The 12,395-nt window shown below is 40.0% G+C and overlaps 1 protein-coding gene across 2 annotated transcripts; it reads left to right on the forward strand.

Annotated features, from left to right (window-relative positions):
• Positions 1 to 1,574: 1,574 nt before the first annotated feature.
• Positions 1,575 to 6,893, forward strand: LOC115823952 (cathepsin L1). 2 transcript variants are annotated; one of them, XM_030788011.1, is made up of 8 exons: positions 1,575 to 1,608; positions 2,663 to 2,793; positions 2,999 to 3,121; positions 4,205 to 4,357; positions 5,104 to 5,328; positions 5,623 to 5,791; positions 6,073 to 6,190; positions 6,502 to 6,893. In XM_030788011.1, the coding sequence occupies exons 2-8, from the start codon at positions 2,665 to 2,667 to the stop codon at positions 6,599 to 6,601; spliced, it is 1,017 nt and encodes a 338-aa protein (XP_030643871.1). In that variant the 5' UTR covers positions 1,575 to 1,608; positions 2,663 to 2,664; the 3' UTR covers positions 6,602 to 6,893. The 2 variants fall into 2 exon arrangements, with proteins under 2 accessions (XP_030643871.1, XP_030643863.1); XM_030788003.1 differs by lacking the exon at positions 1,575 to 1,608 and adding an exon at positions 1,693 to 1,760.
• The last annotated feature ends 5,502 nt before the right edge of the window (positions 6,894 to 12,395 follow it).

A 12,395-nucleotide genomic window follows, 5' to 3' on the forward strand; every position in this document is an offset into this window, starting at 1 on the left:
TACCTGAACCGACTACTGGCGTTAGAAGCTTAACTTGTTCCAACAAGCATTCTGTTTGCTGACCCTGTTTCACTCACATAGATGAGGTCGACTGCACACAAGTGCTTTCCATTACCATTCGATCTGTTAGGCCAACACCTACGAAAGATAAAGTTTGTTTTTGAGGAAATGTATGCCATTGAGTATTATTTAAGTTTCATAGGACGTTGGATAGTGCGTTTTTTAGGGGGGGGGGGGGTATTTGTTTGTTTTTATGCTTGTCTGTTTGCTTGTTTTTTTAATGTCTTCTTGGTCGCACTGCTGCAGTCTTAAAAGATGAGTAAGTCATTTTTTAAATGTACCCTGGGCAAAATTCATACCGCTCTTTACCACAAAACTCACTGACACGTGATTACGGTTTCTGTCTTGGCATATGCTGTGTAAAACGGTGTTTGTGTCACGCCACATAGAGTATTTTCTCAAGGCTCAAGTCAGGTGATAACTCTCTATGAACCCGTTGTAACAAAAACTAAGCATAAACTTGTAAAGAAAAAAAAAAAAAGAATAAAAGTTTCTGCACCGATCTTGTCCATTGTATAATTGTATGATATGAAACTATTTTCACTTTTTCACTCACAGACTGCCACGTACCACATATTTCCACTTATGAATGAAAATATATTATACTTCTTTTTTAAAATGTTACAATATTAAATGATCCGTTTATATTGTACTACACAGTTTATATTATACTATAGTATAATTATACTTTTATGGACATAAAATGCGTTCTTCATGTCTTCATCTCTGTGGTTACTGAGCTTGCAAATAACTTATATGAGGTTTCAGTTCAGTTCAATTCAAGTACCTTTGATTTCTCAGCAATGGTTCTGGATTCACTTTTGCTAAATGGCAGTTTTTTTTTCCCTGAAAACAAAATTTAAGGTTCCGTGCACGTGCTGATACTTCTGGCTTTTGGTTGTTTGGTTTCCTTGAGGAAACAGTTTTGAACTGCAGCAATGGTTTAAATAAATGAATAAACCCTTTACAAGTTATTGACTTAACTGTACGCGTCTTCGTACACAAGGGTGGGGACAGCCTTGAAGGGTGTTACACCTCGCACCAGAAAGCATTCTAATGAACCTGAACGTATTTTTGATTATTAAATAACGTCTCATCAGTCAACACAGCAAGAGGCACTTAAATCTTATAATACATGGCACAAAATCTAATAGAGGCATTAAAACAGTGTCGTACAACACCAGCTGAAAAGAGGCTCACAGTTCTTGATAATATTAAACATAAGTAAATATTCAATGCATAAAGTATTTTATTGTGGATCTCTTGTTTATAGAGTAACTAAGACAGTGCAATACATATTTCAGACGAGAAAGTAGGAGGGCTGAAAAAAAAGTTTCTTTCTTTCTTTCGTTTTTTCAGAACTACTCTATCAAACTTGGCAATTCAGAGAGCGTGCCAGTTAACGAGGCACAGATGGGTCACAGCCATGGTTATACAGTCACTAAAAAGCCGTCTCAGAGAAGTCAACGTTGTTGATAGAAGGAAGGTTACCGTTTCTCCAGCTTCCACAAAACAAGTGACATCGTGTCCCGGTCTTGGTGCAATCACGTGAGTAAGGATCACATGCCGGGATTGGGGGTGTGGTTTACATGATGTATATTCCAACCACCAACCAGAGAGCATCTTTACCATAAAGAAGGCTGTATAAAGTTGGGTGCAGTAAACATCGGTTATAGATCATTTCATCTCAGTTGGGAGAAGTAAGTTCTGTTTTCTTATTCAGATAAATATTGTTTTGCAGTCGAATAATTCAGAATGGCTTCAGTCAGATGTCGTATCATATGTTAAATATAATGTTTTTTATAGGAGTCATTGAAAGCTTTTACTCGCTTACATGTATTGTTATCCAGATGGTACTAATATTCCCTGTAATAAACTAACTTCGATATTTAAAACTGTTGTTTACTCGGAGAGACGTGCGGACTGAAATATTCAGGTCGGATATTTGAGTATAACTGCTTTTTTGCTCCGTAATTGTGCCCTGAACATATTGTACCGTGTCTGTGAATGCGGGGGCTTTGTTTACTTTCTGTCTTTTTGTTTTGACCCCGCGAAAAAAGTCGATCACGTCTCTTTAACATTTCACTGATACAAGTACAACCATAGCCGGTCCACCGAACGTAATTCCTGGAAGCGGCATTTGCTTTTCTCGGGTTTCCTTTTCGATTTCCTCCTGGATTTCCTCCATGTTTCACTGGATGATTCAGCGCCTCTGCAAGGATCCGCCCGGATCTCGTGATCGGTCCGATTATATCAGGCCAGAACAATGTAGGCCAGTAGTTTTTGAAGTGCTGCCAGCTCGTCTGTTCCCGGAATTTGACTCGTCTAATTTACTATCCCAGTATATACCGTATTCCTTTCAACTAGTTTTCAGGGCCGACAGTAAAGTGATTACGATAAAGGCACAAAAAGCAAACCGTGTTAGCACTGTTGTCCGTGAAATGAACCAGTGTTTACACAAACAACCCGGCACCATTTTGATTTCAGAACAGTTCTGTTTGTTATGCAACATACTCTTTCTGTGTGTATGAAAAAATACATATATGGCTTAAAGTCCACCGAGACTTGTTGGTAATATGAACCCTGTTTTCACTCTGCGCAGCCATGTTGCTGTTTGTGTTTGCGGTGTTTACCATCTGTGTCAGCACTGGACTGAGTGCCCCGAATTTGGACGCACGGCTAGACGAACACTGGAATCTATGGAAGGGCTGGCACAATAAGAAATATCATGAGGTGGGTTAAGAGCAATTCATAATTAACCAGCAGTCTTACAGTGGAAATGAAATCCATAATTCCTCAGTTTTGTAAAGCATGCTCTCAACGAAATCCAATAAAAAAACCCACAGTCATTGTTCTGGGCCGTGTGGTTCTCACATTTGTCGTAACCGATGGCCATGTAACCACAATTAGTCATGTGTGCTCTGCCTTATTCCTGTAGAAAGAAGAGGGTTGGAGACGAATGATCTGGGAAAAGAACTTGAGGAAGATCGAGCTCCACAACCTTGAACACTCCATGGGCAAACACTCCTTCCGCCTGGGCATGAACCATTTCGGTGACATGGTAAGACAGGATTTCTCACAGATGGAGTCATTTCAGAATGTTTTCTGGACAGAACGTCCAATTGTAAATCCACAAAGAACAACCCACTGTTTTGGAATTAAGAATTTTTAAAGGGAAAACTTGTCTTGACATATGGGCTCAATTTGAAATGAATTTGTCAACATGATTTTTCTGATGCGATACTTTAGTGGACCCATATTTACTCGGGTTGTTGTTGTTGTTGATCAAACTTTGATGGTCAGTAAGTACATTGGTAAACACGCAGCATGAGAGCAATATCGACATGTTTCCACTCACTCAGAAAACACTCTGCTGGCAAGTAATAGTTCTTTGTTTTCCCCCTCACATTTAACCACAATTTAAAAACCGTTTATTTGGAAGCCAGTTAATGGCAAGTCGATGCATTTAGATCATTGTGTGAAGTTACTACTTTTAGTGAAAACCTCTTGTATTTTTTTTTTTTTTTTAAATTAAATATCATAAAACTCTCTGAAGTAGTGACAAACAGTAGAGTGAAGGTCCTAATGAACCCACTGGTTAAAAGGGAGAACTGCCCCTTTAAGGAGCACTTACAGTGGAACAAAGTCACTTATAGTCCTAGTCTGATAAAGAAAGGGGGGCATGCAAGATAAGAGGGCTGAGAGAATACCATCACAGTTATGCAATGATCTTCAGCAAGCCAAAGTATGTATACAATATATACATTTGTGTTTTGAATTGCCGTTCAAGTTCACAGATAATGTTATTGGACTTTGGTTTAAAAACTGACCGTTGACCCCATTGGTAGCTCAGTGTTTGAGTTCATAACATCCAGAGAAAGTTGACAAGAAATCGTGCCTCTTATTTAGAAAAGGCGAGTGCACTTCTTTGAAAGAATTCATAGGTTTCACAGGGTTTATCTTGACAAACAAAACAAAAAACGATTAAATGCCCTTAGCAGATCTGTTCAAATTACTGTCCTCTGCCTTGTGTACTCAGAGTTCAGAGTTTTGCCAAGTTAGAAACCCTTTCATGATTATATGAGGTAATTTCAGTTGGACAAACCACTAAAAAAAAAAAAACTTTTTTTTTTTCTTCATGCAGACGAATGAAGAGTTCAGGCAGGTCATGAATGGCTATAAGCACAACCCAAACAGGAAGTCCAGAGGTTCACTTTTCCTGGAGCCCAATTTTCTGGAGGCCCCCAAACAAGTGGACTGGAGAGAGAAGGGCTACGTCACCCCAGTCAAAGACCAGGTGAGAACCGCTGTGTGATGCCTGTTGTTGGGTTTGTTTTTTTGTTTTTGTTTGTTTGTTTTGTTTTGACCCCTCTTGCAGCCCCTCTGGGTTTTGTTCAAGATACTTCACACACCATTGTTCTACACACTGCAGGTGTTATTGAACATTGCAGTATCAATTTTTTCCACGCTACCCTTCTGTAATGACAGCAAAGTATACACCATGTACACATTCAACTTTTTTTTTTTTTTTTTTTCTGAGCTTCTTTCTGCATGGGGGTGGTAGATTAACATTCCGGAGGGGTTTGAAGCTCTTTATGTTGGCCTGAAAAGATCGTACCCATGACCTGAGAACGCTGTGTGCTCGTGGTCCCACTTAAACAGTGTATTCATAAGCACCTTCGGCCTTCTGGTCCATTGTAGGACCATTAACTCTGTGTCAGTAACTAACAGAATCACTGCACAGGGCCATTCTGAAGGTCAGGACACCAACTGTTGTCTGGAAATCTGATCTGTTCAGATCGTTTTAGCCTCCCGTGGTTGTGATGCTTTTAACATTTGCTTTAGACTGTCAAACAATAAAACCTGAACACTGCTCAATGACTTAACTAACCAGTTGAACAGTGGAGGGGGAGAGAACGACACATGTTTTGAAAGAGTTCAAAAACCAACCTTTCTACATTCTTTGAGCGTTTCAATGTCTTTTTTTTTTTAAGTGAAGGTGGCTTCTAACAGGTCTTCTCTGCTTCCTGTTCTCTCTCCCAGGGACAATGTGGATCATGCTGGGCCTTTAGCACCACGGGGGCCTTGGAGGGCCAGCATTTCAGGAAGACTGGCCAACTGGTGTCTCTGAGTGAGCAGAACCTGGTGGACTGTTCCAGGCCCGAGGGGAACGAAGGCTGTAACGGCGGACTGATGGACCAGGCTTTCCAGTACGTCCAGGACAACAACGGGCTGGATTCGGAGGAATCCTACCCTTACCTAGGAACGGTGAGTAAGACTGGGAATGACTTGGCGGCATTTGTCAAATTCATATGTTTAGATGGATTCTGTTTTTTTGTTTTTAAGAGCTTAGCGGCGATCACATCATGACTTCCATTCAAGATTAAGCCTGTTCCAGTACAGGCCCTTTCTTTGTTTCTAGTACGCAGCACCTCCAGTCCCAGTACTGTGCTAAGTGGAGGAGTAGCAGTAATTCTTTTAAAGCACGAGAGTGTGTATATAGTTGTTTTGGTGACCAAAAAAAAAATAACCTTTCTTGTCCATCCTCTCTCATTGCTATAGGATGACCAGCCATGCCACTATGATCCCAAGTACAATTCGGCCAATGATACTGGTTTTGTGGACATTCCCAGTGGGAAGGAGCATGCACTGATGAAGGCGGTGGCTGCAGTGGGACCTGTCTCTGTCGCTATCGATGCTGGCCACGAATCCTTCCAGTTCTACCAGTCCGGTGAGTTACTGGGAGTAACTGCGAGGGAGTAACTTCAGATATGAGGATTTGCTTTCAAGGCCTTTAATTGTCATAAAAACTACTATTAATGCAGGGGGTTAAGTGTTTAAAACATCAATAAAAAGTATAGGTTTACAGCCAAAGTTAATCTCCTCGTGAATTACTACAAAACTTACAAGTGCAGTATTTAGTGTCTTCAGAGAGAGCTCTGACTGTTCACAGTGGATATGTTACGAGACATTACACATTCTGAAATTCATCCTCTTTTCTCTTCCTCAAAGGGATTTATTACGAGAAAGACTGCAGCAGCGAAGAACTTGACCATGGCGTTCTCGTGGTCGGGTACGGTTTCGAGGGGGCTGATGTGGACGGAAAGAAGTACTGGATTGTCAAGAACAGGTATGATCACCCCTTTTTTTTTTTTTAAGGAGACTCTTCAGTACACAGCATACATGCAAAACAGCAAAAGGTAGCCTTTTAGCTTTAGCCTCTTAGCTTAGCCTTTAGCTTTAGCCTTTTGTTTTAAGGGAAAACAGAACTCTTAAAGCATCTTTTTGAGACTGAAGCTTATGTGAACATCTGTTTCAAGATTCATGAGGTAAATTTGTCTCATTTGAAAACAGTCTCGTGCAGCCAATCAGAAGACTATGGAGTGCACATATTTATTTATTTATTTATTTATTTATTTATTTCTCCCTGTATTTTTTCAGCTGGAGCGAGAACTGGGGAGACAAGGGTTACATCTACATGGCCAAAGACAGAAAGAACCACTGTGGCATTGCTACCGCCGCCAGTTATCCTCTGGTGTAACACCACCTCACTGTTTTAGCAAAGGTTTTAATTTTCAAAATGCTCGACAAGTGTCATCACAGCTGGGCTGCCTTAAGTGAAAGAGTTAAAAAAAAAAAAAGTCGAAATGTGGTTTTCAGACACTATTTTAGGGAATTTATCAAATTTTACCTTTTTTTGTTTTGTTTTGTTTTTCTTTTAAAATCTTTTGTTAAATGATGTTGTAAATAAATCTTTGACATTTTTAGTGAGTTACAGACGTGACCTACAGTGCACACTTTTTAAGGTGCTACTTTTTTTTTCTTTTTTTTTTTTCTTTGTCTCCTGTGTTGTAAAAAGTGTTTTATACAGGTACTCCATGATTCATTAAAATGTTTCAAAATGGACTCTGGCTTTGTGACTTCTTAATTTGAGGGGAGTAATGCATAAGACTCAAATTTCTCTGAGTTAGCCGGCCGACAAAAAGTCATGTCTGTCCAATCAGAAAACGGCACAATTATGATTTTTGATATTATCTGGTTAACTGACCTACTACTTTATGAAATGTCAACATTCCCAGGTATGACCTTGATCCTTCATGTCGCACACTTGTGCTCGCACGAAATCGAAAGGCTTTAACCCAGTTTGATTTCGCTTTGCCTCTCCGCGACTCATGCCCTCGACACATTTCTTGGAATTTAATTAAGTGGGTTACATGTAATGAACTGTGAACTCCCAACAAGCAGACGTTTTAGACGTGTGCTTGAGTGAGAACTTATGTAAAGCAGGAATGCAAAATCAGGCCCGTCTGTTATAAATGCTTGTTTCGCTGTGGTAACTTGAAGATGCCTAAGGCTGTGCTTACTTTTGCACAGTCTTTGTGTGCTGAATCTCAGTGAACGGCCCGCTCTGTGCAGATGACTGTATATGTGCATGACCCGGGTCGTTGGGTTTGCATATGCAGAGTCATATGACTTTTCCCAAGCCGTCACCCCACCCTGCATAGCTTTATTATTATTATTATTATTGCATGATGACATAAAGGAAGCTAAGCACTGGACTGCAAAGAAAATGCTTTATCATGGTGTTATGCTCAAGACATTCACCCAGATCTTTTCAGCTCTCCTCAGTACTATAGACAGTGTTGATTTCTCAGTTACACCATTCAGAACTAAAGGCTGTTTGTATAGGAATGGGTGTACTTGGTGAAATGTGCGTGCGTGTTTGTGTGTTTGTGTATGTGTGTAAGTGTGTGTGTACATAGCTTTGGTGATAAGGTGAGGAACACCCATGTTTTAATCAATTTCACCCACAGTGAGGGGGTGTCCTTGTATATGTGTGATAAGGCCATACTGTAACACACAGTGAGACACAAATTAAATAAAGTATGTTCTGCTGGAGGAAGATTACGTGTCTCACTTTCCTCTTGCGTGTGTGCGTGTGTGCGTGCTGTGGTTCTACTTTTCCGAAAATGGATAGACACACGAACTCTTGCCCAAGCGCAGTTTTATTTGGGGAAATTGATCTCCTTGCCTCTTTCTCATCTTTAAGGTCTTTAAGTCTTTAGCAAATTATGTTGTTAAATATGCACCTCCTGGCGAGTCAGTGAACCTTCAGCTCTACACGGCAATCAGCTCGTCTCATACACAGCACACGCTCGTAAAGATGATTTTATACCAGTAATAAATACTGTCCCAGGTCTAAACAGCATGACTTACAACCTATAAGGTTACAGTGTTCAGGAAGTACGAACAGAAGTGAGAAAAGAACGAACAACTATGGCAAATGCTAGAAAAACTACTGGGATCACTATTAATAACTCAGGTATGTATTAACCAGCAAGATCAAAATGCATACATAGCACTGATTATGTTTTCAACAGCCCAGATTTACTGCAGCGTGCACTAATATTTTTGCATGTAAAAACCAGCCAAATAGTAACTGCTAAAGTTGTTTGCATTAATTATCAGTTGGGTTGTTGATAAGTTGTTCCTGTTTTATGCCGGGGACTCCCTTTTTTGTATAGGGACTTTGGCAGTGTAGCACTTTACTTGACCGCGTGCCCTTGTCGACGTCAACCGTGGCTCAGCCGGGCTCGAACCCCCGACCCCCACATTGAGCACCTAACCAACCGAGCCGTCTCTCTTTTACACGCATACATATATACATACATATATACATATATAAACAAACCGACCCCCACATTGAGCACCTAACCTGTTTGTTTGTTTGTTTATTAGTTAGTTAGTTATTTAATCTGTTTTTTCTCTCTTTCTTTCTTTTTCTTTCTTTCTTTCTTTCTCTTGGTGTCATGCTGAATTGAGGTGTGTGGTTCTGTGTCGATCTTGACGTAGGTCAGAGGGAGACAGGATGTGTGTGAGATATTCTGACATATCTTCAGAGCTTTGCTTCTTCAATGTTGAAAATCAGTCCCTGAAGAACACACGTGACTTCACAATCAAAAACTCACAGTCACACTGTCTCATGACTGTGTGTCACAATGTATTCCTCAAAAGAGATACTTTTAAAGATAGAATATTTGGACAGGGATGAACATTTTATTTCATTTACATAATCACCTCTTAAATCTGTGATCATTTTTATATCAACTTTAGTTGTCTCTGGCGTGGTTATGGCTGTGCGACTCCCTTTCCCACAGTTACGAAACACGAAAAACATGAAAAAAGGAGAGAATGAAGAAATGTCATTTCTGCGAACTGCCAAAAGAACAGCAAACTTTGAAAACATGGCTCAGAGCTGGCCCAAAGAGAAATTATTAACAAGTTATTTAGAGATCTATCAATAAACAAAGTCTGTTTTAATGGGTGGTTTGTTTAATGATAAAGCTCCAGGACAAAGTCTCGGTGATCTCAGTTCTGTATCTTATATTCAGTTCAGTTCAGCTCTGAAACCCCCTATACAACCTACTGGTCAGACAGCAGAGTGTTTTCAGTCGGAGGCTCCATCAGCGGCTCCGCTGTGATAAGTACTGCTACAGGAAGCCATTCTGCCCACCGCAGTATCAATATATAATGACTCCCCTCTCAGCCGGGGTAGGAGACTTATCCTCTGTGAGACAATACCAATGCACATTCCTCATTCCTCATTCCTCATTCCACATTCTACATCTATCTATCTATCTATCTATCTATCTATCTATCTATCTATCTATCTATCTATCTATCTATCTATCTATCTATCTATCTATCTATCTATCTATCTATCTGTCTGTCTATCTATCTATCTATCTATCTATCTATCTATCTATCTATCTTATATTCCTGAACACTAACACATCTGATTTATGAAATCAGTGTCCAGTGATCATGGTAGTACTGGGAACTGTGATTGTGTATTGATGTGGTGAAGTATTGCTGATGTAATGCTTTTTTAGCCCTTGGTTTTAGAAGTCCCTCCCCAAAACATTCTTCTGCTGACACATACAATCAATTAAAAAAAAAATCAATGCAAATTGAATAAGAAGAACCATGATGTAAAAGAAAGAGGAAAAAAAAAACAGAAAAAGGAAATCAATAAGATCAACAACAAAAGTGACAAACTCCTGCTTTTCGCCACAGTGTGTGTGTGTGTGTGTGTGTGTGTGTGCTGGTTTTCTGCTGACCATTCACAAACCTTGTGTTATTTTTAAGTTTGCGTGTGGATGACAGAGGATGGTGTAAATGACCAGCTGGTCTTTTGAAGAGGAGGAAATGAGTAAGGATAACACAGATACGTCTGCATTCGTCTTGTGTTATCATCTCTGTCCAGGGACTTCCTCTCTCCTGTTGTCACAGCTGTGTGGAGTCTGATGAATCCAAAAACTCTGTTCAAGATATTAAAACGTTGCAAACCATGTTCGCAAACAGAGGGCAATCAAAGGGATCAGTATTCCAAAGACAAGTCGTGTCTGTGTCTTCATTGCTGAACGCTAATGTTATTTGCGGAATCTGAGGGGTGCATAAATCACGCTCCAACAGCGGCTAAAATGAAAGAGATTAGAGCTTAATATTTAGAGATTATAGGATTAGATTAACCTTCTAATGAAGTCATAAACAATTATCAAAACGTTTTTCTTTCTAAACATAGAAAATTCATTCACAGAATTCCTAAATACAGAATTACGCTCCCATCTAAAATTAGAACCGACTGGGGAAAAAAAAATAACCATTCAATGTCGATGTCTCATGTGCTTTTGTAGAGATCCAAAAGAGGCATTAGCCATTTGATTCTTTGGTACTGAGTTGATTAGGAGACATATTCTAAGGTGATTTGAGGTGAAGCAACCCTTTAAGTTGTGTTGGCACTAAATCTGTGAGTGATCTGAGAGAATTACTGACTGGCACAAAGCTTAATTATTCACCATTGCCTCATGACTGCGTACATATGCTTATGTTTACCACAAGCTGCTTTTTAATCCTGTAAAAACTGCTGTTCTCAACAGCAATGAACCTGTGACTACACACACGTGATCCTAGACCCACATGCATGACGTAATTCTCGCACATGTGTACAGATAGACGCACACACACAAAGATATATATTCTACCTCCAGCAGACGTTTCCATTCAGTGGCGAAACTTCCCCGGTCATGAGAAAAGCTGTATCATCGCCACACACCGTGTCATGTGTTAGAGATTTACACATACAGCAGTGAAAAAAATAGCATAGCCATTGACTGTGTCTCTCCCAAAAGGACATTGCATGCATCTAAGCAAACCAAAACTGTACACCTAGAGCTTTTCTATGAATATGGAATGCAAACCAGTTTCATGTCATGTCTAGTTGCAGGATCCAAACAAGGTATTAAGCAAAAGGCTTGATTTTTTTGCATGGTCGTGAAGTGTACAAACACACGCGCACACACACACACACACGCACACACACACACACACACACACACACACACACACATGGTACCTTAGAGTCTAACATTTAGTAATTTATGTTGAAGGTGCTGCTTGCACTGTCTTGACCCTGTTTGTGTTTAGCAAAACTGACCAAGCATTTACAAGGCGTTCGCGGAGACGCCGCTTGGCTTGGGATCAGATGGAGCCTGAAAGTATGTCGGGGAAGGCAGTACTGCTTACATCATGTCATTCTTTGTATGAGTGAGTGTGTGTGAGAAAGAGAGAAAAAGGGATAGAGAGAGAGAGACAGAGAGAGAGAGAAAAACTTTGTAACAAAGGAAACAATTGTATCTGTTGTTCAGGGAGCACATCATCAACTACAAGATGTCAGAACTTTTCTTTTTTTTTTGCCCCTATCCATGACTAATTTTTTTTATTTACCTAACTAAAGACATGCAAATGTGTGGGTGTGTGTAATTTCAATTCATGCGCTTGTCTTAGTCACTTAAGCTTTGCCTCGTTGGCTTTTCAGTCTGTTTGGATTAAATTTGCTCTGTGGCGGAGTTGTAAATGAACTGTAAATGACGCAGGCGGGGCTGAAAAATGGAAAAAAAAAATCGTCAGATCGATCAAAGCCAAATCAAGCTACCCTGTTTAATCTCTTAGCGGATTACGGCACATTAAGGCCCACTGTCTGGACAAAGACCCCACTCGCTAATGTAAGCTGTGCCTGTTTCGTGTTATAGTCTTTTAATTGCAAACAGTCCCATCAGTGAAGTCATGTGCAATTTTTTCTCCTAAAGTGTCATCTGTTTAAACTATTTAGAGAACTCTGGGTGGTCTTACAGAGCATCAGTTAGTAACTTAAAAACGTCAGTGGTGTTATTGGAACGAAACACCATTTACTTTTTATATACTTTTTTTTTTTTTTTGTAGATATGTGAAGACCATGTCAGTCAGCACCGACCCATGTCCTGGATCCCATACAC

The sequence above is a fragment of the Chanos chanos genome, chromosome 1, assembly GCF_902362185.1.
Source record: "Chanos chanos chromosome 1, fChaCha1.1, whole genome shotgun sequence".
Classification (NCBI taxonomy): Eukaryota; Metazoa; Chordata; class Actinopteri; order Gonorynchiformes; family Chanidae; genus Chanos; species Chanos chanos.